At 46.4% G+C, this 24,486-nt stretch overlaps 1 protein-coding gene across 4 annotated transcripts in view; it reads left to right on the forward strand.

Moving 5' to 3' along the window:
* The window catches only part of PLEKHG5 (pleckstrin homology and RhoGEF domain containing G5), a 691,870-nt gene that overhangs the window by 328,951 nt on the left and 338,433 nt on the right, over positions 1-24,486 (forward strand). The window contains exon 1 of one of the 4 annotated variants that reach the window (XM_063943409.1): positions 11,723-12,363. The exons of the other annotated variants lie outside the window; for them this stretch is intronic. Within the exon in view, the coding sequence (XP_063799479.1) occupies positions 12,271-12,363 (93 nt within the window). The 5' untranslated portion in view covers positions 11,723-12,270. Of the gene's footprint in view, positions 1-11,722; positions 12,364-24,486 lie in introns of those variants that run through there. 4 annotated transcript variants of the gene reach the window in all.

The raw sequence follows: 24,486 nt of genomic DNA on the forward strand, positions 1-24,486 counted from the left end.
TGGTCCTTTATCACCTTCCACTTTATCACTTCACCGAGCTTAATAAATCTGCCCCACAGTGCTAGATAGCTATTTCGGTGCTTTGGGCATCTTCCCCACTTTATCTCTCTCCAAGACTTGCTACATCACCCGCTAAGGGTGAAGATGTTGTCTCTTTACAGTGGCTGAAAAACCAGCTTGCCTGTGGTCATTAAAGGTGTTTCTGGGCGGCAACCAAGCGCAGGCACAGAACAGATGTGTCTTTTGGGAGCACGGTGGGCACAGATGGTATGTTTTGTACCCAGCATGGGAAGTCTGCAAGACCTTCTGATGATAGCTACGGATGGAAAAACAGTGTGGCTCATACTCGTGTAGGTGCACTGATATGTGCAGAGATGGGCTGCAACTTGCATTAGCATAAACTAGTGAGTAGGTTGCTGCGGAATGGGACGCAAAAGCAGCTGCGGATGCGTCTCACTTAGAATTAGCCCCCTAGTGGCCAAATTTGCGTGGAAATATTGGCCCTCATTCCGAGTCGTTCGCTCGGTATTTTTCTTCGCATCGCAGCGTTTTTCTGCTTAGTACGCATGCGCAATGTTCGCACTGCGACTGCGCCAAGTAATTTTGCTATGAAGTTAGGATTTTTACTCACGGCTTTTTCTTCGCTCCGGCGATCGTAGTGTGATTGACAGGAAATGGGTGTTACTGGGCGGAAACACGGCGTTTTATGGGCGTGTGGATAAAAACGCTACCGTTTCCGGAAAAAACGCGGGAGTGGCTGGAGAAACGGAGGAGTGTCTGGGCGAACGCTGGGTGTGTTTGTGACGTCAAACCAGGAACGACAAGCACTGAACTGATCGCAGATGCCGAGTAAGTCTGAAGCTACTCAGAAACTGCTAAGTAGTTTGTAATCGCAATATTGCGAATACATCGTTCGCAATTTTAAGAAGCTAAGATTCACTCCCAGTAGGCGGCGACTTAGCGTGTGTAACTCTGCTAAAATCGCCTTGCGAGCGAACAACTCGGAATGAGGGCCATTGGTAACTTTTAAAGGGCAGATTCAATTAGCAGTGATGCTTACCTATGGCAGATAGCCTCAACCTTTAATGACCGAAGTTATTACATTTGAATCCCATTTCCTTGTGCAGTAACCCTGACGCATATTAGCCCATAGATTCCCGGTTGTGCCAAGAGCTATGGGTTAATGCATTTGTGCTGCCAATGGTAAGGGTAGAAAGCAGATTTGTGTTCTGTTTCAGGAGGGTGTGATCAGAAATCAGCAGTAAGTGCAGCCTGCGGGCATACCATGAACTGCAATTGAATACCCCAGGCACTGCTACAAGCCCACAATTAGCACTAATTGAGCCTGGGTATCTCTTGCTTACCTTTCACTCCTGATCTGGGCCACTGTTCCCATACACTAGTATGGGGAACTAAATTCATCAAGTTCCTAAAATACAATATGTCCGGAGCTTGGCTGCAGGAACATTTGCCATCTCCAGATGGCGTTTGTTCCCGTACACTGCTCCTTCCCTGGTTTCGAACGGATCCCTCCACCACTGTCCAGCTCCTTCCGCCTGAGGTTGCTCATACGTAAACCCACGGTCACGCCTGTGTAGTAGCACTGCTAAGGTCAGACTCGGCAGTGCAGAGTTTCACCGCTAATGAAGTTGCCAGTAAAAAACTTGTGGAGACAGCTGATTTTTGGATCAGCTGTCTCCACGCCGGAGCAGTTGGCTGCTAATAGAAAACATAATTTTCTCTAACGTCCTAGTGGATGCTGGGGACTCCGTAAGGACCATGGGGAATAGACGGGCTCCGCAGGAGACTGGGCACTCTAAAGAAAGATTTAGTACTACCTGGTGTGCACTGGCTCCTCCCTCTATGCCCCTCCTCCAGACCTCAGTTAGAATCTGTGCCCGGCCAGAGCTGGGTGCTTTTAGTGAGCTCTCCTGAGCTTGCTAATAAGAAAGTATTTTAGTTAGGTTTTTTTTTTATTTTCAGAGAGCTTCTGCTGGCAACAGACTCTCTGCTACGTGGGACTGAGGGGAGAGAAGCAAACCTACTAACTGCGGCTAGGTTGCGCTTCTTAGGCTACTGGACACCATTAGCTCCAGAGGGATCGAACACAGGACCTGACCTTGTCGTCCGTTCCCGGAGCCGCGCCGCCGTCCCACTCGCAGAGCCAGAAGTCAGAAGCCGGCAGAAGCAAGAAGACATCGAAATCGGCGGCAGAAGACTCCTGTCTTCACATGAGGTAGCGCACAGCACTGCAGCTGTGCGCCATTGCGCCCACACTACCCACACACTCCGGTCACTGTAGGGTGCAGGGCGCGGGGGGGGCGCCCTGGGCAGCAATTAGGATACCTCTTGGCAAAAAGACACATATATACAGCTGGGCACTGTATATATGTACGAGCCCCCGCCATTTTATTACACAGACCCGGGACAGAAGCCCGCCGCTGAGGAGGCGGGGCCTTCTTCCTCAGCGCTAACCAGCGCCATTTTCTCTTCACAGCTCCGCTGAGAGGAAGCTCCCCAGGCTCTCCCCTGCAGTATCAAGGTAGAAAAAGGGTAAAAAGAGAGGGGGGGCACATAAATTTAGGCGCAAATTATCATAAACAGCTGCTACCGGGTAAACACTAAGTTTCTGTGTAATCCCTGGGTTATATAGCGCTGGGGTGTGTGCTGGCATACTCTCTCTCTGTCTCCTCAAAAGGCCTTGTGGGGTCCTGTCCTCAATTAGAGCATTCCCTGTGTGTATGCGGTGTGTCGGTACGTTTGTGTCGACATGTTTGACGATGACGGTTACGTGGAGGCAGAACAAGTGCAAGTGACTGTGGTGTCGCCGCCGACGGCGCCGGCACCTGATTGGATGGATATGTGGAAGGTGTTAAATGATAACGTAAGCTCCTTGCATAAAAGGTTGGATAATCAGTCAGGGTCTCAACCCGTGTCTGATTCTGCAGCTCAGAGGCCGTCAGGGTCTCAAAAGCGCCCACTATCCCAGTTGGTTGACACAGATGTCGACACGGATTCTGACTCCAGTGTCGATGACGATGAGGCAAAGTTGCAGCCTAAAATGACTAAAGCCATCCGATACATGATTATAGCAAGGACAGGTGATGCCGACTCCAAAAAGCACATGGAGGTGTTACCTTACAAGGGTGAGGAATTGTTTGGGGACGGTCTCTCGGACCTAGTTTCCACAGCTACGGCTGGGAAGTCAAACTTTTTGCCATATATTCCCTCACAGCCTAAGAAAGCACCGTATTACCAAATGCAGTCCTTTCGATCACAGAGAAGCAAGAAGGTCAGAGGTGCGTCCTTTCTGTCCAGAGGCAGGGGTAGAGGAAAGAAGCTGCACCATTCAGCTAGTTCCCAGGAACAGAAGTCCTCCCCGGCTTCCACTAAATCCACTGCATGACGCTGGGGCTCCACAGGAGCCAGGAGCGGTGGGGGCGCGTCTCCGAAATATCAGCCACCAGTGGGTTCGCTCACAGGTGGATCCCTGGGCTATACAGATTGTGTCTCAGGGATACAAGTTGGAATTCGAAGTGATGCCCCCTCACCGCTACCTCAAATCGTCCCTGCCAGCTTCCCCCATAGAAAGGGAAGTAGTGTTAGTGGCAAGTTATATCTCCAGCAGGTGGTGGTAAAGGTTCCCCTCCTTCAACAAGGAAGAGGATACTATTCCACAATGTTTGTGGTACCGAAACCGGACGGTTCGGTCAGACCCATATTGAATTTAAAATCCCTGAACATTTATCTGAAAAGATTCAAGTTCAAAATGGAATCGCTCAGAGCGGTCATTGCAAGCCTGGAAGAGGGGGATTTTATGGTGTCTCTGGACATCAAGGAGGCGTACTTGCATGTCCCCATTTATCCACCTCATCAGGAGTACCTCAGGTTTGTGGTACAGGACTGTCATTACCAATTCCAGACGTTGCCGTTTGGCCTGTCCACGGCACCGAGAATATTTACCAAGGTGATGGCGGAAATGATGGTGCTCCTTCGGAAGCAAGGGGTTACGATTATCCCATACTTGGACGATCTCCTCATAAAGGCGAGGTCCAGGGAGCGGTTGCTGATCAGCGTAGCACTCTCTCAGGAAGTGTTGCAACAGCACGGCTGGATTCTGAATATTCCAAAGTCGCAGCTGATTCCTACGACGCGTCTGCCCTTCCTGGGCATGATTCTGGACACAAACCAGAAAAAGGTGTTTCTCCCGGAGGAGAAGGCTCAGGAGCTCGTGACTCTGGTCAGAGGCCTCCTAAAACCAAAACAAGTATCGGTGCATCACTGCACGCGAGTCCTGGGAAAGATGGTGGCGTCATACGAAGCCATTCCCTTCGGCAGGTTCCATGCAAGGATCTTTCAGTGGGATCTGTTGGACAAGTGGTCCGGATCGCATCTTCAGATGCATCGGCTGATCACCCTGTCCCCCAGGGCCAGGGTGTCTCTTCTGTGGTGGCTGCAAAGTGCTCACCTCTTCGAGGGCCGCAGGTTTGGCATACCGGACTGGGTCCTGGTGACCACGGATGCAAGCCTCCGAGGATGGGGGGCAGTCACTCAAGGAAGAAACTTCCAGGGGCTGTGGTCAAGTCAGGAGACTTGTCTGCACATCAATATCCTGGAACTAAGGGCCATATACAACGCCCTGAGTCAAGCGGAGCCTCTGCTTCGAAACCAACCAGTGCTGATTCAGTCAGACAACATCACGGCAGTGGCCCATGTGAACCGCCAGGGCGGCACAAGCAGCGGGGTGGCAATGGCAGAGGCCACCAGGATTCTTCGTTGGGCGGAGAATCACGCATTAGCACTGTCAGCAGTGTTCATTGCGGGAGTGGACAACTGGGAAGCAGGCTTCCTCAGCAGGCACGACCTCCACCCGGGAGAGTGGGGACTTCATCAAGAAGTCTTCGCGCAGATTGCAAATCGATGGGAACTGCCACAGGTGGACATGATGGCGTCCCGTCTCAACAAAAAGCTAAAAAGATATTGCGCCAGGTCAAGGGACCCTCAGGCGATAACTGTGGACGCACTAGTAACACCGTGGGTGTTCCAGTTGGTCTATGTGTTTCCTCCTCTTCCTCTCATACCAAAGGTGCTGAGAATTGTAAGAAAAAGAGGAGTGAGAACAATACTCATTGTTCCGGATTGGCCAAGAAGGACTTGGTACCCGGAATTGCAAGAAATGCTCACAGAGGACCCGTGGCCTCTGCCTCTCAGACAGGACCTGTTACAACAAGGGCCCTGTCTGTTCCAAGACTTACCGCGGCTGCGTTTAACGGCATGGCGGTTGAACGCCGGATCCTAGCAGAAAAAGGCATTCCGGATGAAGTTATTCCTACGCTGATAAAGGCTAGGAAGGATGTGACAGCAAAGCATTATCACCGTATATGGTGAAAATATGTTGCTTGGTGTGAGGCGAGGAAGGCCCCTACAGAGGAATTCCAGCTGGGTCGATTCCTGCACTTCCTACAGTCAGGAGTGACTATGGGCCTGAAATTAGGGTCCATAAAGGTCCAGAATTCGGCCCTATCCATTTTTTTTCCAAAAAGAACTGGCTTCACTGCCTGAGGTTCAGACGTTTGTTAAGGTAGTGCTGCATATTTAGCCCCCTTTTGTGCCACCAGTGGCACCTTGGGATCTTAACGTGGTGTTGAGTTTCCTGAAATCCCACTGGTGTGAGCCACTTAAGACCGTGGAGCTAAAGTATCTCACGTGGAAAGTGATCATGCTGTTGGCCTTAGCTTCGGCTAGGCGTGTGTCAGAATTGGCGGCTTTGTCATGTAAAAGCCCCTATCTGGTTTTCCATATGGATAGGGCAGAATTGCGGACTCGTCCGCAATTTCTGCCAAAGGTGGTGTCATCCTTTCATTTGCATCCAACCTATTGTGGTGCCTGCGGCTACTGGTGGCTTGGAGGATTCCAAGTTGCTTGACGTAGTCCGGGCTTTGAAGATTTGTGTGACCAGAACGGCTGGAGTCAGAAAGACTGACTGGCTGTTTGTCCTGTATGCATCCAACAAGCTGGGTGCTCCTGCTTCAAAGCAAACTATTGCTCGCTGGATCTGTGGCACGATTCAGCAGGCTCATTCTGCGGCTGGATTGCCGCATCCAAAATCAGTGAAAGCCCATTCCACAAGAAAGGTGGGCTCTTCTTGGGCGGCTGCCCGAGGGGTCTCGGCATTACAGCTTTGCCGAACTGCTACTTGGTCGGGTTCAAACACATTTACAAAGTTCTACAAGTTTGATACCCTGGCTGAGGAGGACCTTGAGTTTGCCCATTCGGTGCTGCAGAGTCATCCGCACTCTCCCGCCCGTTTGGGAGCTTTGGTATAATCCCCATGGTCCTTACGGAGTCCCCAGGATCCACTAGGACGTTAGAGAAAATAAGATTTTACTCACCGGTAAATCTATTTCTCGTAGTCCGTAGTGGATGCTGGGCGCCCGTCCCAAGTGCGGACTTTCTGCAATACGTGTATATAGTTTTTGCTTACTAAAGGGTTATGTTATGTTATGTGGCATCAGTTGAGTGATGCTTGTTTGTTGTTCATACTGTTAACTGGGTAAGTTTATCTCGAGTTATACGGTGTGATTGGTGTGGCTGGTATGAGTCTTACCCTGGATTCCAAAATCCTTTCCTTGTAATGTCAGCTCTTCCGGGCACAGTTTCCTTAACTGAGGTCTGGAGGAGGGGCATAGAGGGAGGAGCCAGTGCACACCAGGTAGTACTAAATATTTCTTTAGAGTGCCCAGTCTCCTGCGGAGCCCGTCTATTCCCCATGGTCCTTACGGAGTCCCCAGCATCCACTACGGACTACGAGAAATAGATTTACCGGTGAGTAAAATCTTATTATTGGGGGCTTCCCAGCCCCCAATAATTAGCATAATGAGTAGGCCCTGTTAATCCCATAATCCAGTACTGTGTAGGCTATATAATGTAAGGCAGACCAGTAAATACGAAACATCATTTTATGGTACACTACATAATGTACTTAAAGCTAAACAGGATTAGTATTTTCAAGTCATTTCTTGTAACTGTACATACGATATGTCAGAATATATCAAAGGAAGAGTATACGCTCTTACTACGCCGATTCCCTTTCCCTTTCATCAACGCAGTCCACGTGTTCCCGGCTTGTTTAGATAAGAGCATAAGTGTTCAGTCTAGGGCGCAGGAAATGAGTTCCTACAGCTGCAAAGTGGTGCAGTAAGGCTGGTATTATTCCTGATTGTGACTCACTTCTGTCTAGTCTTAAACATCATGTTTACTATATGGAGGTCTTTCATCACCCCAGGAAAGAGCCGCTAAAAATACCTGGTGCACAACTGAAAATTGCAATTTTTAAAATAAGCATAACATTACATGGGAAAGACACAGAAGTCACAAATCACTGCCTTGTGATTAGACGTTACAGTAAATATTCCTGGCTGGCCTGTGCATGGGTGTGACTGTAGGGAAGAACCCGAGCCTTGGGTCCTTCTGAATATAATCCACTTTCCATCTCCCTCATGAATGTACAGAAGGTCAAGGTGCTGCGTCTGCAGAAGTCAGTGAGCACAATGCATGCAGAGGATAATCCCCACTCCTCAGTTACAGGCACGGAATCATGTTAACTCTTATGCTGCCAGTGGCAGCAGCTATGGTATATAACTCCTACTTATTGATTATTATTATAATTATTATATTGTACAGGGTGGCCATAATTAAACTAACCCTATTCAGAGCCGTCTGTGGCTTGATCTGACAACCAAATTTGGTAGGGAGTCTAATTAGGACATGGGAAGCAGGAAACTGTGACCCAGCATTCACAGGTATGCAGTCACTATGGGGGAGATGTATAAAATCTTGGAAAGAGATAAAGTGGACGAAAATAAAGTACCAGCCAATCCGCTCCTAGCTGCCATGTTACAGGCTGTGTTTGAAAAAATGTCAGTTAGGAGCTGATTGGTTTGTACTTTAAATCTCTCCACTTTATCTTTCTCCAAGGTTTCATACATCTCCCCCTATGTCTCCAATCATGATGTTGACAACAGATGGTCGACTGATTACGTCAGCATCATTAATGTCGACATCTGCAAAACATCAACATAACATCAGTGTCAATATGTCACAATCTCTTGTTTTTATATGAATGTCGTGAAAATATACCACACCCTTCACAGGAATATCAATTCAAAAGGACTTAGTTACATCCTTGAGGCATGAGGCATTTTGTATATTAGCTGCTACCTCCATTTGTAGCTAAATACATTGTAAAGAAGTTTCCATCTTTAATTACGGGGGCTTGAGGAGGTGTGGCCTATTAAGATTGGGAAGGGGGGGGGGGGTCACCCAGCACGCAGGACATGGCTTGTGCGGAATATTTTATACTGCCCAAATCCCTCCTTTTCATATGGCGACAGACATGCAGCCACTGCTTGGAATCCTTCCTACTCAGATTTGTATTAGCGGTGACCAGCACATGTGACTAAAAGGGGGCAGCAATATAAAACAGAGGAGGTCTCAGATCAGATTGGTTAAGCATAACCCGCCCCTCCCCCCCCCAAAAAAAAAAAATACAACAACAAAACAAAACGAAAAAAACAAAAAACCCAGATGGACTCCTTTCCACAGTTCTGATATATAACAGGCAGCGGTGTTCAAGAGGAAAGGTCTTATAATAACATCAGTCGTTACCAGTTAGGTTTATCAGGCTAAATGTATTCATTATTCTGTAAGTAGCAGTTTTCCAGTGCTAATCCCTGCGCTCTCTCCACACCTGTTCCTATGAGTCCCAAGGATTTCAAAAGTAGATGTTTTAATTATACTTAATAAAAAGCAGTAATAGCTCTGCTGGTCGCGTTTTAATAATATACAAAGGTGAGTACTGGAATGGTGAGATAGTTACTGGCACTAAGATTGCCGTAGAGCGACAACCAGTTTGCATCGTTCCATACACCTCCAGTACACGCAACCTGGTGCTAACAATTTCTCGCGCCAGACGGCTGTCGTTGTTTACTGCTAGGACTCCCAAGTGCTAGAGCATATTTCCCAAATGCTAGCACATACCTCCCAAATGCTAGCGTATATTTTCCAATTGCTAGGGCATATTTCTCAAGTGCTAGAACATACATCCCAAGTGCTAGAGCATATTTCCCAAGTGCTAGGGCCTATCTCCCAAGTGCTAGGGCATTTCTCCCAAGTGCTAGGGCATATTTCTCAAGTGCTAGGGCATACCTCTGAAGTGCTAGAGCAGTGGTGGCCAACGCGTGGCTCTTGAGCCACATGCGGCTCTTTCTTTATTCAAATGTGGCTCCCAACACTCAAAGTCACGTGACCACAAGAGATCTGTAAACTGCTGCACTCCAGCCAGACATGCAGCAGCACTACGTAGACTGAGAACTGAAGGAGCCAAATACACATGAAGGGAGCTGGCTGGAGTGACACAGGCGGGTGCTGGCTGGAGTGACACAGGCGGGTGCTGGCTGGAGTGACACATGGGGGAACTGAAGTGTATTATGTGAATCTGGCTTTTCAATATATTTTATGCGAATCTGGCTTTTTCAATTATTTGATGTAGAAGTGGCTTTTTAATTGTATTTTATGTTGGATCTGGCTTTTTCAATGTATTTTATACCAGGGGTGTGGCCTAGCAGGCACAATATCACATCCCATTTTTGCAAGTGCGCCTTCGGCTCGAAGTTGGCTCTTTGATGTACCTAACAAGATTTCTTGGCTCTTTGTCTCTGACTGGTTGGCCACCCCTGTGCTAGAGCATACCTCCCATGTGCTAGAACATATTTTTCAAGTGCTAGAGTATACCTCCCAAGTGCTAGAACATATTTTCCAAGTGCTAGAGCATACCTCTCAAGTGCTAGAGCATACATCCCACGTGCTAGAGCATACCTCCCACATGCTAGAGCATACTTCCCAAGTACTAGGGCATACCTCCCAAGTGCTAGAGCATACCTCCCAAGTGCTAGAGCATACCTCCCAAGTACTAGGGCATACCTCCCAAGTGCTAGAGCATACCTCCCAAGTGCTAGAGCATACCTCCCAAGTGCTAGAGCATACCTCCCAAGTACTAGGGCATACCTCCCAAGTGCTAGAGCATACCTCCCAAGTACTAGGGCATACCTCCCAAGTGCTAGAGCATACCTCCCAAGTACTAGGGCATACCTCCCAAGTGCTAGAGCATACCTCCCAAGTGCTAGAGCATACCTCCCAAGTGCTAGAGCATACCTCCCAAGTACTAGGGCATACCTCCCAAGTGCTAGAGCATACCTCCCAAGTGCTAGAGCATACCTCCCAAGTGCTAGAGCATACCTCCCAAGTACTAGGGCATACCTCCCAAGTGCTAGAGCATACCTCCCAAGTGCTAGAGCATACCTCCCAAGTGCTAGAGCATACCTCCCAAGTACTAGGGCATACCTCCCAAGTGCTAGAGCATACCTCCCAAGTGCTAGAGCATACCTCCCAAGTGCTAGGGCATACCTCCCAAGCGCTAGAGCATACCTATTAAGTGCTATAACATACTTCCCATATTGGGTTCTGTGGGCATGTGGTGGTAGTCTGTGGCAAGTTAGGGTCTGAGGGAATGTGCTAGCAATTATTTGGGACATGATGGCCAGAGGGCACCTGCTGGCAGTTTGTGGCAACTTGGGGTCCGAGGGCATGTGAGTGTTTTTACTGAAATTAAGGGTAAAGACTGACCCCCCTCTGATAATAAAACAAAAAATTGAAGCACCTGTGTATATAGTGCTGAGAAAATAAAAATAATAATAGAATTATATGATTGTAATCCCACATTCGCCTCTATAAAGGGGCTGTGTTTAACCCCTAGTTAGATTGAAACAAAAAAAGATGAAAAATATATAGCGGCGCCCAGGGGACCAAGTATATAATTTATAATAGCATGTCCAAAAGAGCCGAGGATATATACAATGTACATTTATTAAACACATATGATAAGACACATACAATAATTATAAACATAAAAAAGATGCACACGTAGCCAGTGAAGGTTGGACAATCACTGAGTTAACATACAAAATTTCACCTGTAATATTTTGTAGTTTTCAGTTATTTATTTTCTAAAATTGGCAGCAAAATATACGTTCAGTGGTTCCCAGACCTCTGCATTTCAACATCTGAGCCCACAGGTGGTGGGAGCTACGGGCAACATCGCAAACCATCATCCTTTTTACACCAATATTCCTTATGATGTATCATCACATCTGATTGATAAATGCAGATGCATCAAGTGACAGCCCTGTACATGGCACATGACATTGATTATTAAGACATAAGTCTCACAGGGACTATACCAGGGGATATGTGTGTGTGTGTATATTTATATATATATATATATATATATATATATATATATATATATATATATATATATATATATATATATATATATATATAGTATTTGCCGTCCACCCTGCACCTAAGGGTCATTCACTGTCATTGTAATCCGAGCAATCAGGTGATTTGTGCAGACATAACAGACACCTGTGATGCAGTCACTGTATGGGAGGACAGCAGCCACCTCCACATGCTGCACATCCGTGTGTTTCATGCCTCCTTCCCAGCCCTCCTGTGCTCTGCCCTGGAAACCTGATGCTCAGACAGGTGTTTACTGATCCCTGGCTCACCTGGGAGAAGATGTATCTTGCAACTAGCCCTGGAGGCTTAAGTTCCAGTAGCAGTACAGCAGCAGCATAGAGCAAGGGGTGGGTAGATGACTAGATGGGAGGAACAGGCATACTCGGCTCAGTCAGTGCAGCAGGGAGCCAGGCAGCATATTATAGCACACAGCACAGACCAGACCTTGCAGCAGCTAGAACAGGGGGTCCTGCCTCCCGATGATGGAGACTCCAGGATCCCAGTAGCAGCAGTACTACAGCAGCAGCATAGTGCACGGGAGGAACAGGCACCCACACAGCTCAGTCAGTGCAGCAGGGAGCCAGGCATGTTATAGCACACAGCAGCCACTGCTCCAGAATCCAGACCTTGCAGCGGCTATAACAGGGGTTACTGCTGCCTGGCAATAATGGGAATGCCAGGATCCTAGCAGCACAGGAGGATCTGCAGGATGCCACACCTTCTGCTCCAGCAGCCTGTCACTCTGAAGGCTCTATAGGCAAACCCTATGGATGAGTGACTGGGGATCATCATCTCTGGGAGCTGCAGCGCCGTGCCGCCGGGATCTGCAGGGTGAAGAGCGGTTCCCGGTGTTCTCTGGGAGGAAAGCATCGCTGCCCTGTCCCTTCTTACCCCCTCTCTCCCCGCTGGATGCTTATCTCTCCTCCAACAAATGTTCAGCTGCAGAAGTCCAGCACACGCAGATCTCCCCCTGCACTGGCCTTCCCATCTGCCCCCTGTAAGGTTAGTGTGGAGAGTAATTGTTTCTCTTGCAGAGTTACCTGGATCTGTATTATGTCTTACTATTGCTACAGAGTTCCCTGGATCACCATGATGTAATGTTCTTGCAGAGTTCCCTGGATCTGCACGATGCCTTATTATTTATGCAGAGTTCCCTGGTCTGCACGATGCCTTATTATTTATGCAGAGTTACCTGGATCTGCATTATGCTTTAATATTCATGCAGAGTTACCTGGATCTACACTGTGCCTTAATATTCGTGCAGAGTTACCTGGATCTGCATCAGTCCTTAATATTCATGCAGAGTTACCTGGATCTGCATCAGTCCTTAATATTCATGCAGAGTTACCTGGATCTGCATCAATCCTTAATATTCATGCAGAGATCCCTGGATCTGCATCAGTCCTTAATATTCATGCAGAGTTACCTGGATCTGCATCAGACCTTAATATTCATGCAGAGTTACCTGGATCTGCATCAGACCTTAATATTCATGCAGAGTTACCTGGATCTGCATTAGACCTTAATATTCATGCAGAGTTACCTGGATCTGCACCAGGCCTTAATATTCATGCAGAGTTACCTGGATCTGCATCAATCCTTAATATTCATGCAGAGTTACCTGGATCTGCATCAGTCCTTAATATTCATGCAGAGTTACCTGGATCTGCATCAATCCTTAATATTCATGCAGAGTTACCTGGATCTGCATCAGTCCTTAATATTCATGCAGAGTTACCTGGATCTGCATCAGGCCTTAATATTCATGCAGAGTTACCTGGATCTGCATCAGGCCTTAATATTCATGCAGAGTTACCTGGATCTGCATCAGGCCTTAATATTCATGCAGAGTTACCTGGATCTGCACTGGCCTTAATATTCATGCAGAGTTACCTGGATCTGCATCAGGCCTTAATATTCATGCAGAGTTACCTGGATCTGCATCAGACCTTAATATTCATGCAGAGTTACCTGGATCTGCACTGGCCTGTGTACGTACAGTCCTGGGCATGCCACACAAGAATTAACTTTCACAGTGAGCACAATCGGATTAAAAATTCAACAATGTGCAGTGACAAATCCCCCTTCTTTATTTCTGTGCTGGAATCATATCTCCTACAGATAAGATGGGGATCTGGGCATGTGGATGAGCCCAGAATGAATGTGTGTAGCTGAGTATGGATGCTGCCCTTATTCCCATCCTGTGACTCCGGGACTCTGGAGGCACAGCAGTCTAGTGTGGAAATATTGAGTTGTTTTTTATGTGTGTTTTGCTTTATGCTTATTTTTCCTTCTGGAATAAGAATCGCAGTCAGTCTTATTTGTATTTTGGTTTAATGTGACATAAAACATTGAAGGGTACAACATAATCTGCTTCTTTCATGCATCCTCAACACCAGGATAAATCCCAATATAATATACGCAGGTTTTAGTGAGTACAGGGGGTCATTCCGAGTTGCTCGCTCTGTAAATTTTTTCGCATCGCAGCGATTTTCCGCTTAGTGCGCATGCGCAATGTCCGCAGTGCGACTGCGCCAAGTAAATTTGCTATGCAGTTAGGTATTTTACTCACGTTTTTTTCTTCGTTCTGGTGATCGTAATGTGATTGACAGGAAGTGGGTGTTTCTGGGCGGAAACTGGCCGTTTTATGGGTGTGTGCGAAAAAACGCTACCGTTTCTGGGAAAAACGCGGGAGTGGCTGGAGAAACGGAGGAGTGTCTGGGCGAACGCTGGGTGTGTTTATGACGTCAAACCAGGAACGACAAGCACTGAACTGATCGCACTGGCAGAGTAAGTCTCGAGCTACTCAGAAACTGCACAGAGATGTCTTTTCGCTATATTGCGAATCTTTCGTTCGCAATTTTAAGAAGCTAAGATTCACTCCCAGTAGGCGGCGGCTTAGCGTGTGTAAAGCTGCTAAAAGCAGCTTGCGAGCGAACAACTCGGAATGAGGTCCCTAGAGTGGTCACATTAGTTTGAGATGGTTTCGGTTATGTTCTTGTACTGGCTGCATATTAATGGTAAATGTAATATCGGATAAAAGTTAGGACAAGAACACTGTGTATGTATTTGGAACATCTCGTACTTGCACACGCTTACAACTAGATATTTTCAATATACAGTATAGGCTAACTAATGGCTACAGGCGTTTGTCTTTTAACATTACTTGCTTCTGTACCTGCTTAGCAATATAAATGCATGTTGTAAGTATTAATGTGTATCCATCGAAGTTAACATGCCATTTGTAGGCTGGGTTTGTGCTAAGTATGGAAATGGTTAAAGCAGAGAACATTGTGTTGGATATGTTCCGGCACCACTTTATAGAGAATTGGAACTTTCTGTCTGTTTATATCTATCTATCATCATAATATAAGTCACTGCAGGATTGTGCAGTATCCGTAGTGTTATTGGTGGTCCAGTTTGACTTTCCCAGTTATACATGGTAGGTACACTGATGAGATTAGACTGTTCAAATGGTATCCATTCATCGCCTCCATAAATGTTACAGATTATCGGAATCAGCAATTCCCACCACAAATCCATAGGAAGTCTAAAGCTAGGTACACACCTGACCAACTAGAGAAACGTTCCACAAGTTCTTTCTTTTTTTCTGAGAGCTGAAACGTTCTTATTAACATCCAATTAACAGTTTATACACTGCTCAATTATCGTTCCCATCAAATAAAGGGATTGCGTGCGCCGTGGTCTCAAAAAGAAAGGGTGTGTTCACACAATAGTATCCCCAACTAAAATTATGCCACGCAGTAGCACAATCTTATTCACATTATACCACATAGTAGTGTCCCTTATTTATGTTATTACACACATTAGTGCCCCTTATACACAAATCCCACAGTAGTAGCATCCCTAATACACAAAATGCCCACTGCAGTAGCGCCCCTTATACAGTGCCCACAGTAGTAGGGCCCCTTATGCAATGTCCACTGTAGTGGTAGTGCCCCTTATGTAGAGCCCATACTAGTGATGCCCTTTATGCAAAGTCCCCAGTAGTAGTGCCCCTTATGTCCCCAGGAGTGATGCCCCCTTTTGAAGTGCACCCTATACAATGCCCTCGCTGTGGGGCATACACATGGAGAGATCTGTGCTTCCAAGCAATCTCGTCAGATTGCTTAGAATTTAAGCACGGATCTCTCCGTATGTACCCCCCTTACAGATACTATCGTTCAACTGAAAGATTGCAAAGTAATACAGTAGTCTCAGGATGAAAGCTCTTTACCCAGGATGATAGGATATGAGAGCTATTTGTTTTATAGATTTCATTTGTAACCAGGGATAAGCAGAGCAGCAAATTAGAGGGGGCCTCCCAACTCTTCCCTTACCCCCCACCCCAGGCCCCTGTGGCCAGTGGGTGTGATGGCAGGGCTGTTCCCGTAAAAAAGGACTGTCGCATCAAAATCGTAAAAGTTGTGATGTATGCCCTGGTGTACAAGCGTGTGTCTGAGTGTGCAAGGGCTTAGATGTCCCCTTTCGTTATCTTCAGATGCACCATTGAAACTTGCACCAGCCGTAAAGCATGGTCACATTATCTGTATGACTTTGACCCCCTATTTCAGGGGTTCTCAACCATGGTTCTCGGTCAAGGCACACTAGCAGTACAAGCTTTAGGGTTAGCCATACTTGAGCACAGATGATCCTCAGTTTTTTTTTTATTTAACCATCTGTGCTCATGCATTGATATCACTAAAACCTGGACTGTAGTTGGCTTGGTATACACCAGACAGATAAGATGATGGACCTGCCATCACACCAATCCAGGTAAGTATATACACTTGCTGATCGGCCGCTCGATGTGTTGGTCCTCTCATCCAACTGGGTAGGAATTTGAATTTGCCCGCCCAGCTGTGTTGTCGGCCTCTGCTGCAAATGTATGGGTAGTCAGTGGTCCTCCCGTAAACACAGCCAAATGCGCCGATACACTTTCATCTATATATAATAAATAAAAACTTGGGGAATGTGGTGTTGCCCATAGCAACCAATCAGATATTCCCTCCCAGCGTTGAGCTGGGGCATGAAGGGCCCACCAGAGAATGCAGTGGTAGTGGCCCAAGCTTAAGGAATGTGGCCAGTCACCACAGAGGGACTAGGTCAACTATTAGAGATAACATGCAAAGAAAAAAAGAACAGGGCCCTTTATAAAGGAGGGGATAGTGATGTGTCAGGACCACCCACTGTGATTAGCAGAGAGGGCTAATCTTGGTGTAGTTTCCATAGAAACAAAGCAAGCACAAAAATGAATCCATCATCCTACTCCACCAAGTTACTGACTGCTAGAGAAGGGGGTGGATCCCCTCCCCAGTCACCTGTGGGCCAGGCCATCAATTAACTAAGAAGGGAAACCGCATTCCGTCTATGCCACATAGAACTCTTGTTAGATGGGCATAATTTAATTGCCTCTAAAAAAAAAATCCAAATAAAGGTTGAGTTGATTTATTTGTACAAGGTTCTGGCAGGCCTATTTTGTTAGATAGGCCTGGAACCACTTCTATTGGGATCCGGACTGAAAGTCGACAGTAACTAGTGGTCGACAATGTCTAGGTCGACCACTATTGGTCGACAGTAACTAGGTCGACAGGGTGTCTAGGTCGACAGGGTCTTTAGGTTGACATGTTCTAGGTCGACAGGTCAAAAGGTCGACATGAGTTTTTCACAAATTTTTCTTTTTTTGAACCTTTTCATACTTAACGATCCACGTGGACTACGATTGGAACGGTAATCTGTGCCGAGCGAAGCGGTAGCGGAGCGAAGGCACCATGCCCGAAGCATGGCGAGCGAAGCGAGCCATGCGAGGGGACGCGGTGTACTAATTGGGGTTCCCGGTCACTCTACGAAGAAAACGACACCAAAAGAACATTAAAAACTCATGTCGACCTTTTGACCTGTCGACCTAGAACATGTCGACCTAAAGACCCTGTCGACCTAGACACCCTGTCGACCTAGTTACTGTCGACCAATGGTGGTCGACCTAGACACTGTCGACCTAGTTACTGTCGACTTTCAATACTACACCCCTTCTATTTGAGGTGTGCCTAAAGCAAACTAACTTTGCCAAGGTCAAAGAAAAATACAGCACGTGGATGTAAACCAGGTGTATTTTCAAGTGTCAGAGCTTAGTAAATATGATTTGAATTGTCTTGGCTATGACAGGGAGTTGCAGAAAGCTAATTCTGCTGGTGACGGAAGTAGTGTCTCCAGCAAACACGTTAAACCGCATGGAACATGAGGATAAAGTATTGCATTAAATCATCACCATAGACTAAACTGTACTGTCTGCATCTCGGAGGAGAGACATAAGCTGCTCAGTGATACATAAAACATAGCTACAGAAATGTTTTTTCCCTTGAATATTTTGCCTGCATCTAGTGGCTGTGCTGACATATGGCTGTTTTCCAATCGCTTGCTTTACATTGCACAAAATAGCTGATTTGGGATTGGCTTTTATAAACACGCTAAGTCTGAGTAAATAGAGCGTTGATGGAATAAATGGACGATCTCTGCCAGTGCTCTTGAAAAGGGCTGTATTAGACATCTCTGTTAAGAGCGTAGCCTGTAAAAGTCTTTATATACCTTGTGTGTGCTTCACTGCTCAATAAAAGAAAATGTTGTGTTAATGCTCCTCTGTGACAGAATGCTGAGTTAGGACAATAGTCGCTGCTGGGGCACCTGCCTGCAAAGTACATACTGTCATATCTGGTCTTGTTTCTAACCTATGGACTATGATTGCGTGCCACAGCTTCACGGGTCCGATTCAGACTTTATAGATGGCTTGAGCTCAACTTTGCCTCAGCCACCATGTGTGCAACAGTGGGAGCGCCGTTTGGCTCTAATTTTGGGCCTCATTCTCCTGTTCTCGAGTCATTACATAGTGACATAGTTGGTGAGGTTGAAAAAAGACAAAATGTCCATCGAGTTCAACCTGTATTATAAAATTATATATCATTTAGATGCTGTAACCTTGGATATTTCTTTCAGTTAGGAATTTATCTAGTCCATTTTTAAACTTATTTAGTGAGTCCACCATTACTACCTCCTCTGGCAGAGAATTCCAAATCCTTACTGCTCTTACTGTGAAGAATCCTTTCCTCCGTTGTGTATGAATTTTTTTTTCTTTTAACCTCAGGGGGTGTCCTCGTGTCCTGTGTAGCGGTTTTTGATAAACAGATCATCTGATAAGTCCTTGTATTGTCCCTTAATGTATTTATAAATATGAATAATGTCCCCTCTCAGCCGCCTCTTTTCCAGTGTAAAGTAACATATCTAACCTTGTAAGTCTTGCCTCATAATCCAGTGCCTCTCACCCCTTAACCTCTGAACCATTGGCGTTTCTATAATGGGTGCAGTGTGTGCGGTGCATACGGGCCCCTGGGTCCAGGGGGGGCCCACAGTGCACACACTGCACCCATAGAATATACTTACCCCTCCGGAGTCCTGCAACGGAGGCCCTGCTGTGCGGGCACAGATCACTTGGAAAATGGCTGCCACAGCCATTTCTGAGTGATTTGCGCATGCGCACTGGAGGTGTCCCCGGGAATAAGGCGCTGCTGCCGGAGAAGAGGGGGTCCGCGACGGAGGCTGCAGGCGGGTCCCCTCCTCTCTTAAAACGTCCCTGGTCTGAACCCTTTCTAGTTCCAAGATATCGTTTTTATAGTGCGGTGCCCGGAACTGTACACAATATTCCAGGTGTGGCCGCACCAATGATTTATACAGTGGCAGGATTACACTCTCATCCCTTGTCTCCATACCCCATTTTATGCATGCTAACACCTTATTAGCTTTTGTTGCTGCATTTTGACATTGTGTACTGCTACTAATACCCCTTTCAGACTGACAAAAAATTCCCAGGTTATTGCACATGAACGCGCATCAACCCGGGAATTTGCTCAGTGTGAAAGGGTACAGGAACAAGATCCCGGGACGAGCGTCCCAGCATTTCATCCCAGGTCTCGACCAGGGTTGAATCCGGGAGCGTCCCGGGATGCGGTGTAGTGTGAACGGGTATGCCGGGTCAAGGCGACCCGGCACCCATTCTCTGCATAGGAGGAGGCGGTGCTTGGAGATGATTATCTCCAAGCACCGCCTCTTGTAACGTCAGCAGTGACATCACCAACCTGGCAATATGCCGAGTCGGGCCACAAGTCTGAAGGGGTCTCAAGCCGGGTCGCACCTGGGAAGCACCCGTGTACACATTCCCGGGTGCGACCCGGCTACCTTCAGTGTGAAAGGGGTATAAGTCTATTATCGATGAGCACACCCAAATCCTTTTCAACTACCGTTATCCCTACATTTTCCCCATTTAATTTATAGGCTGCCCGATTGTTCTTAGTCCCAAAGTGCATAACTTTATTACGGGGTTAGATATGTTTTTAGGAGCTCTGGTGCTCTTAATGGACAACCTGGGACTTTGGTTGAGATGTATGAAATCACAGAGAGAGGAAAAAGCGGAGAGAGATAAAGGGGAGATGTATTAAGCCTTGAAGAGTGATAAAGTGGAGAGAGATAAAGTACAAGCCAATCAGCTCCTAACTATCATGTTACCGGCTGTGTTTTAAAAAATGACGGGAGCTGATTGGTGGGTACTTTATCTCTCATCACTTTATCTCTCTCCAAGATATGGGACATCCCCCCCATAGTGCTGTATGAATAGGATGGGATGGGATTTATGTTAGGTTATGGCTCTCAAATGACATTGGCAACCATTTGAAGATGAGGCCCTTGGCCGAACATGATGGGATAGATATGAAAAAGCACAGGCTCTAAGAGCAAGACTTTTCTTTGTGAGTTACAGAATAGATTCTTAAATGATGTTTAAGCTGCAGTGTTACACATATTATTGTCACCTGCTTATTGTGTGTAGTCCTCTGTACCCGCAAGACATATACCCAGGCTCCACAGGTCATGATACGTGAGTCTCCTAAAAACCCTCTGAATTATTGTTACAAATCACCATAATATTCCTTGCTGGTAGATCGTTATTAAAAAAAAAAAAAGTTTGTTTCATTAGGAAAAGCCATATTTCAACATTCCCAGTTTCCTGTACCAAAACAATGCTTAAGGTAATACTAATGGATGGTGGATATCGCTTAGTCTTCCCTTGTTCCTAGGGAAATTAAATTAATACCGCATTCAGATCGCAAATGCCGGATCCCACCCGGTAAAAGAAACGTGTCCTTACCGGGTGGGATCCGGCATTTGCGCTCCTTTGCTGGCTTTCCGACCCGGAAATATACCGGGTCGGTTGCCATAGCAGCGGGGGGGGGGGGGGGGGGGGGGGGCGCAGCAGCAGCAGGGGCGGGGGTGGAGGCGGCGCTGGGAAATGAGCTCATCTCCTGCGCCGCCTCTCCCTATGCTGTGAATGGGAACCGTGTTGCATCGACGCGGCTCCCATTCACACTGCACCTGACCCGGTATTCAACCCGGGTATAATCCTTCTTTTATACAGGGTTGAATTACCGGGTCAGACGACCCGCTAATTCTCGGAAAGTGCTTTCACATCGCACACTGACCCGTGTCGACACAGCAATATGCCGTGTCGATACCGGGTTATTTGTGCGATGTGAAAGGGGTATAAGTTGCTTCCCCAGGGTTAGTGGTTTTGCTTAGAGCTTCAACATTGTTCCCCATTGTTCTGCTAAAGTAAAAACTAATGTTAGTAAGTAGCCTGCAAATATCTGTTATATTGAATAAGGTATTGGAGGGAGACTCGAGGGTTCCTTCAGATTGTCATTTCAAACTCACTCGATACACGACAGCTGAAATCTTCAACTCACAGGTAGATAGGTTAATGCTAATTTAATATATATATATATATATATATATATATATATATAGTAGCTAAATACCCGTCTTGTAAATAGGTACAGGCAATCTGGATTTATGCTGCCTCCTGAAATACTCTGTGCTGCTGACTCACCCCTAGGGGTGCTTAGGGGTGTCTAACCCCCACAGAGTTTGTTCCCAGATTGTAAGTCATATGTGTACCAAATTTGTTGTAAATTGCTGCAGGCATTCCAGTTATGCTGTCTGCTGAAATACTTAGTGCTGCTGCCTCACCCCTAGGGGTGTCTCCCCCATCCCTCCCCCACAGTGTTTGTTCCCAGATTATAAAGCATATGTGTACCAATTTTTTAGTACATTGCTCCAGCAATTCGGGAGTTATGCTGTCTCCTGATATACTCTTCTCCTTTCTCTCTCTCTCTCTCTCTCTCTCTCTCTCTCTCTCTCTCTCTCTCTCTCTATATATATATATATATATATATATATATATAAAGAAACAGTAATTAATTTTTATTGCAATTTTTTTAGTTGCCTCGGCCGTGTTTTAATACGCTCATACGTAAAATTTCACGATCTTCGCTTTTAAACTGTGGATTTGTTTAGAAAGACAGGAGGACGGAAGGGCAGATTTTCGCTTATATATATATATATACACATACATATATTTATTGAATCAATGAGTGTTAATGGCCCTACACACTGGGCGTTTGCCGACCCGGCGGCGGGGGAGGTGACAAGGGGAGTGAAGTTTCTGCACTGTCCCCCGCACCCCCGTCACCTGGCCCCATAGCCCTGCATGCTAACATGGATGAAATTGTCCATATTGGCTTGCAGGTATGAACGAGCCGGCACCAACGATGAACGAGCGTGGGGCCGCACATCATTCATCGTTGGTGCCTACACACTGAAAGATATGAACGATATCTCGGTCATTAATGAACGAGATCGTTCATACTGTATCTTTCAGTGTAATCGCCCAGTGTGTAGGGACCATTACAGTATCATATGACAGATAAATGACAAGTGTGTCACATCTTCTTTAAAGAATAAAGCAAAAGTAGTTGTACAATGTCAGCATCTCAAGTGTCTTTTGTTACAATAGGATACATGAAAACAAAACAGTTCGCAGGTTGAGTGAACCATTAGTGTTATGGGAATTCATTGAGAACAAAAAGCATAATATGTGAAACTAAATTCAATATGCAGCTATAATTCCAAATAGAAAACAAAAAAGAGACAAAAAAATATATTGTGCTACCCCACTCCCCCTCCCCCCAAAAACTCTACATCAAATCAAAGAGGAGAAAGCTGTTAGGCAAGAGGAGGATCACCCTCTATCATTCGGGACAAGGGCCCTCATTCCGAGTTGTTCGCTCGCTAGCTGCTTTTAGCAGCATTGCACACGCTAGGCCGCCGCCCTCTGGGAGTGTATCTTAGCTTAGCAGAATAGCGAACGAAAGATTAGCAGAACTGCTCGAAAACATTTTCATGCAGTTTCTGAGCAGCTCGAAACTTACTCCTACCTTGCGATCACTGCAGACAGTTTAGTTACTGGTTTGACGTCACAAAAACGCCCTGCGTTCGGCCAGCGACTCCCCTGTTTCTACAGCCACTCCTGCGTTTTTATCAGGCACGCCTGCGTTTTTCTGCACACTCCCTGAAAACGGCCAGTTACCACTGAGAAACACCGACTTCCTGTCAATCACTCACCGATCAACACAGGGACAGAAAAGCGTCGCTCGGCCTTGTATAAAACTGCATAGTTTTGTGTTGAAAGTACTTCACGCGTGCGCACTGCGGCCCGTATGCATGTGCAGAAGTACCGCTTTTTCACCTAATCACCGCGCTGCGAACGAACGCAGCTAGCGATCAACTCAGAATGAGGGCCAATAAGCCGTGTATTTGTGGGCCTAATTCAGACCTGATCGTAGCTGCAAATTTGTTAGCAGATGGGTAAAACCATGGGGGTAATTTGGGTGGGTTATTTTGTTTCTGTGCAAGGTAAATACTGGCTTATTTTTAAATACTGCTTTATTTTTACACTGCAATTTAGATTGCAGACACCCAAATCTATCTCTCTCTGCACATGTTATATCTGCCTCCCCTGCAGTGCACATGGTTTTGCCCAACTGCTAACAAAGTTCCTGCTGCGATCAACTCAGAATTACCCACCATGTGCACTGCAGGTGTGGCAGATATAATATGTACAGAGAGAGTTAGATCTGGGTGGGGTGTGTTAAAACTGAAAGCTAAAAATAAAGCAGCCAGTATTTACCCTGCACAGAAACAATAAAACCCATCCAAATCTAACTTTCTGCACATATTATATCTGCACCCCCCCCCCCCCCCCCACCTTGCAGTGCTCATGGTTTTGCCCATCTGCTAACAAATTTGCTGCTATGATCAGGTCTGAATTAGGCAATGTGTTCTCGATAATTTCAAATATATTTTATGCGTAAAGTGCACAAAATTTATTGATAGTATAATCCTCATTATTTGTTCACGGATACCCTGAAATAATTATACAGTGTTTGAATTTGCATGTGCTTTGCAATGCATCAAAAATAAGAATTTACTTACCGATAATTCTATTTCTCGGAGTCCGTAGTGGATGCTGGGGTTCCTGAAAGGACCATGGGGAATAGCGGCTCCGCAGGAGACAGGGCACAAAAAAGTAAAGCTTTACTAGGTCAGGTGGTGTGCACTGGCTCCTCCCCCTATGACCCTCCTCCAGACTCCAGTTAGGTACTGTGCCCGGACGAGCATACACAATAAGGGAGGCATTTTGAATCCCGGGTAAGACTCATACCAGCCACACCAATCACACCGTACAACTTGTGATCTAAACCCAGTTAACAGTATGACAACAGAAAGGGCCTCTTAAAGATGGCTCCTTAACAATAACCCGAATTAGTTAACAATAACTATGTACAAGTATTGCAGATAATCCGCACTTGGGATGGGCGCCCAGCATCCACTACGGACTCCGAGAAATAGAATTATCGGTAAGTAAATTCTTATTTTCTCTATCGTCCTAAGTGGATGCTGGGGTTCCTGAAAGGACCATGGGGATTATACCAAAGCTCCCAAACGGGCGGGAGAGTGCGGATGACTCTGCAGCACCGAATGAGAGAACTCCAGGTCCTCCTTTGCCAGGGTATCAAATTTGTAAAATTTTACAAACGTGTTCTCCCCCGACCACGTAGCTGCTCGGCAGAGTTGTAATGCCGAGACCCCTCGGGCAGCCGCCCAAGATGAGCCCACCTTCCTTGTGGAGTGGGCTTTTACAGTTTTAGGCTGTGGCAGGCCTGCCACAGAATGTGCAAGTTGAAT

This window comes from Pseudophryne corroboree, chromosome 10, assembly GCF_028390025.1.
Source record: "Pseudophryne corroboree isolate aPseCor3 chromosome 10, aPseCor3.hap2, whole genome shotgun sequence".
Classification (NCBI taxonomy): Eukaryota; Metazoa; Chordata; class Amphibia; order Anura; family Myobatrachidae; genus Pseudophryne; species Pseudophryne corroboree.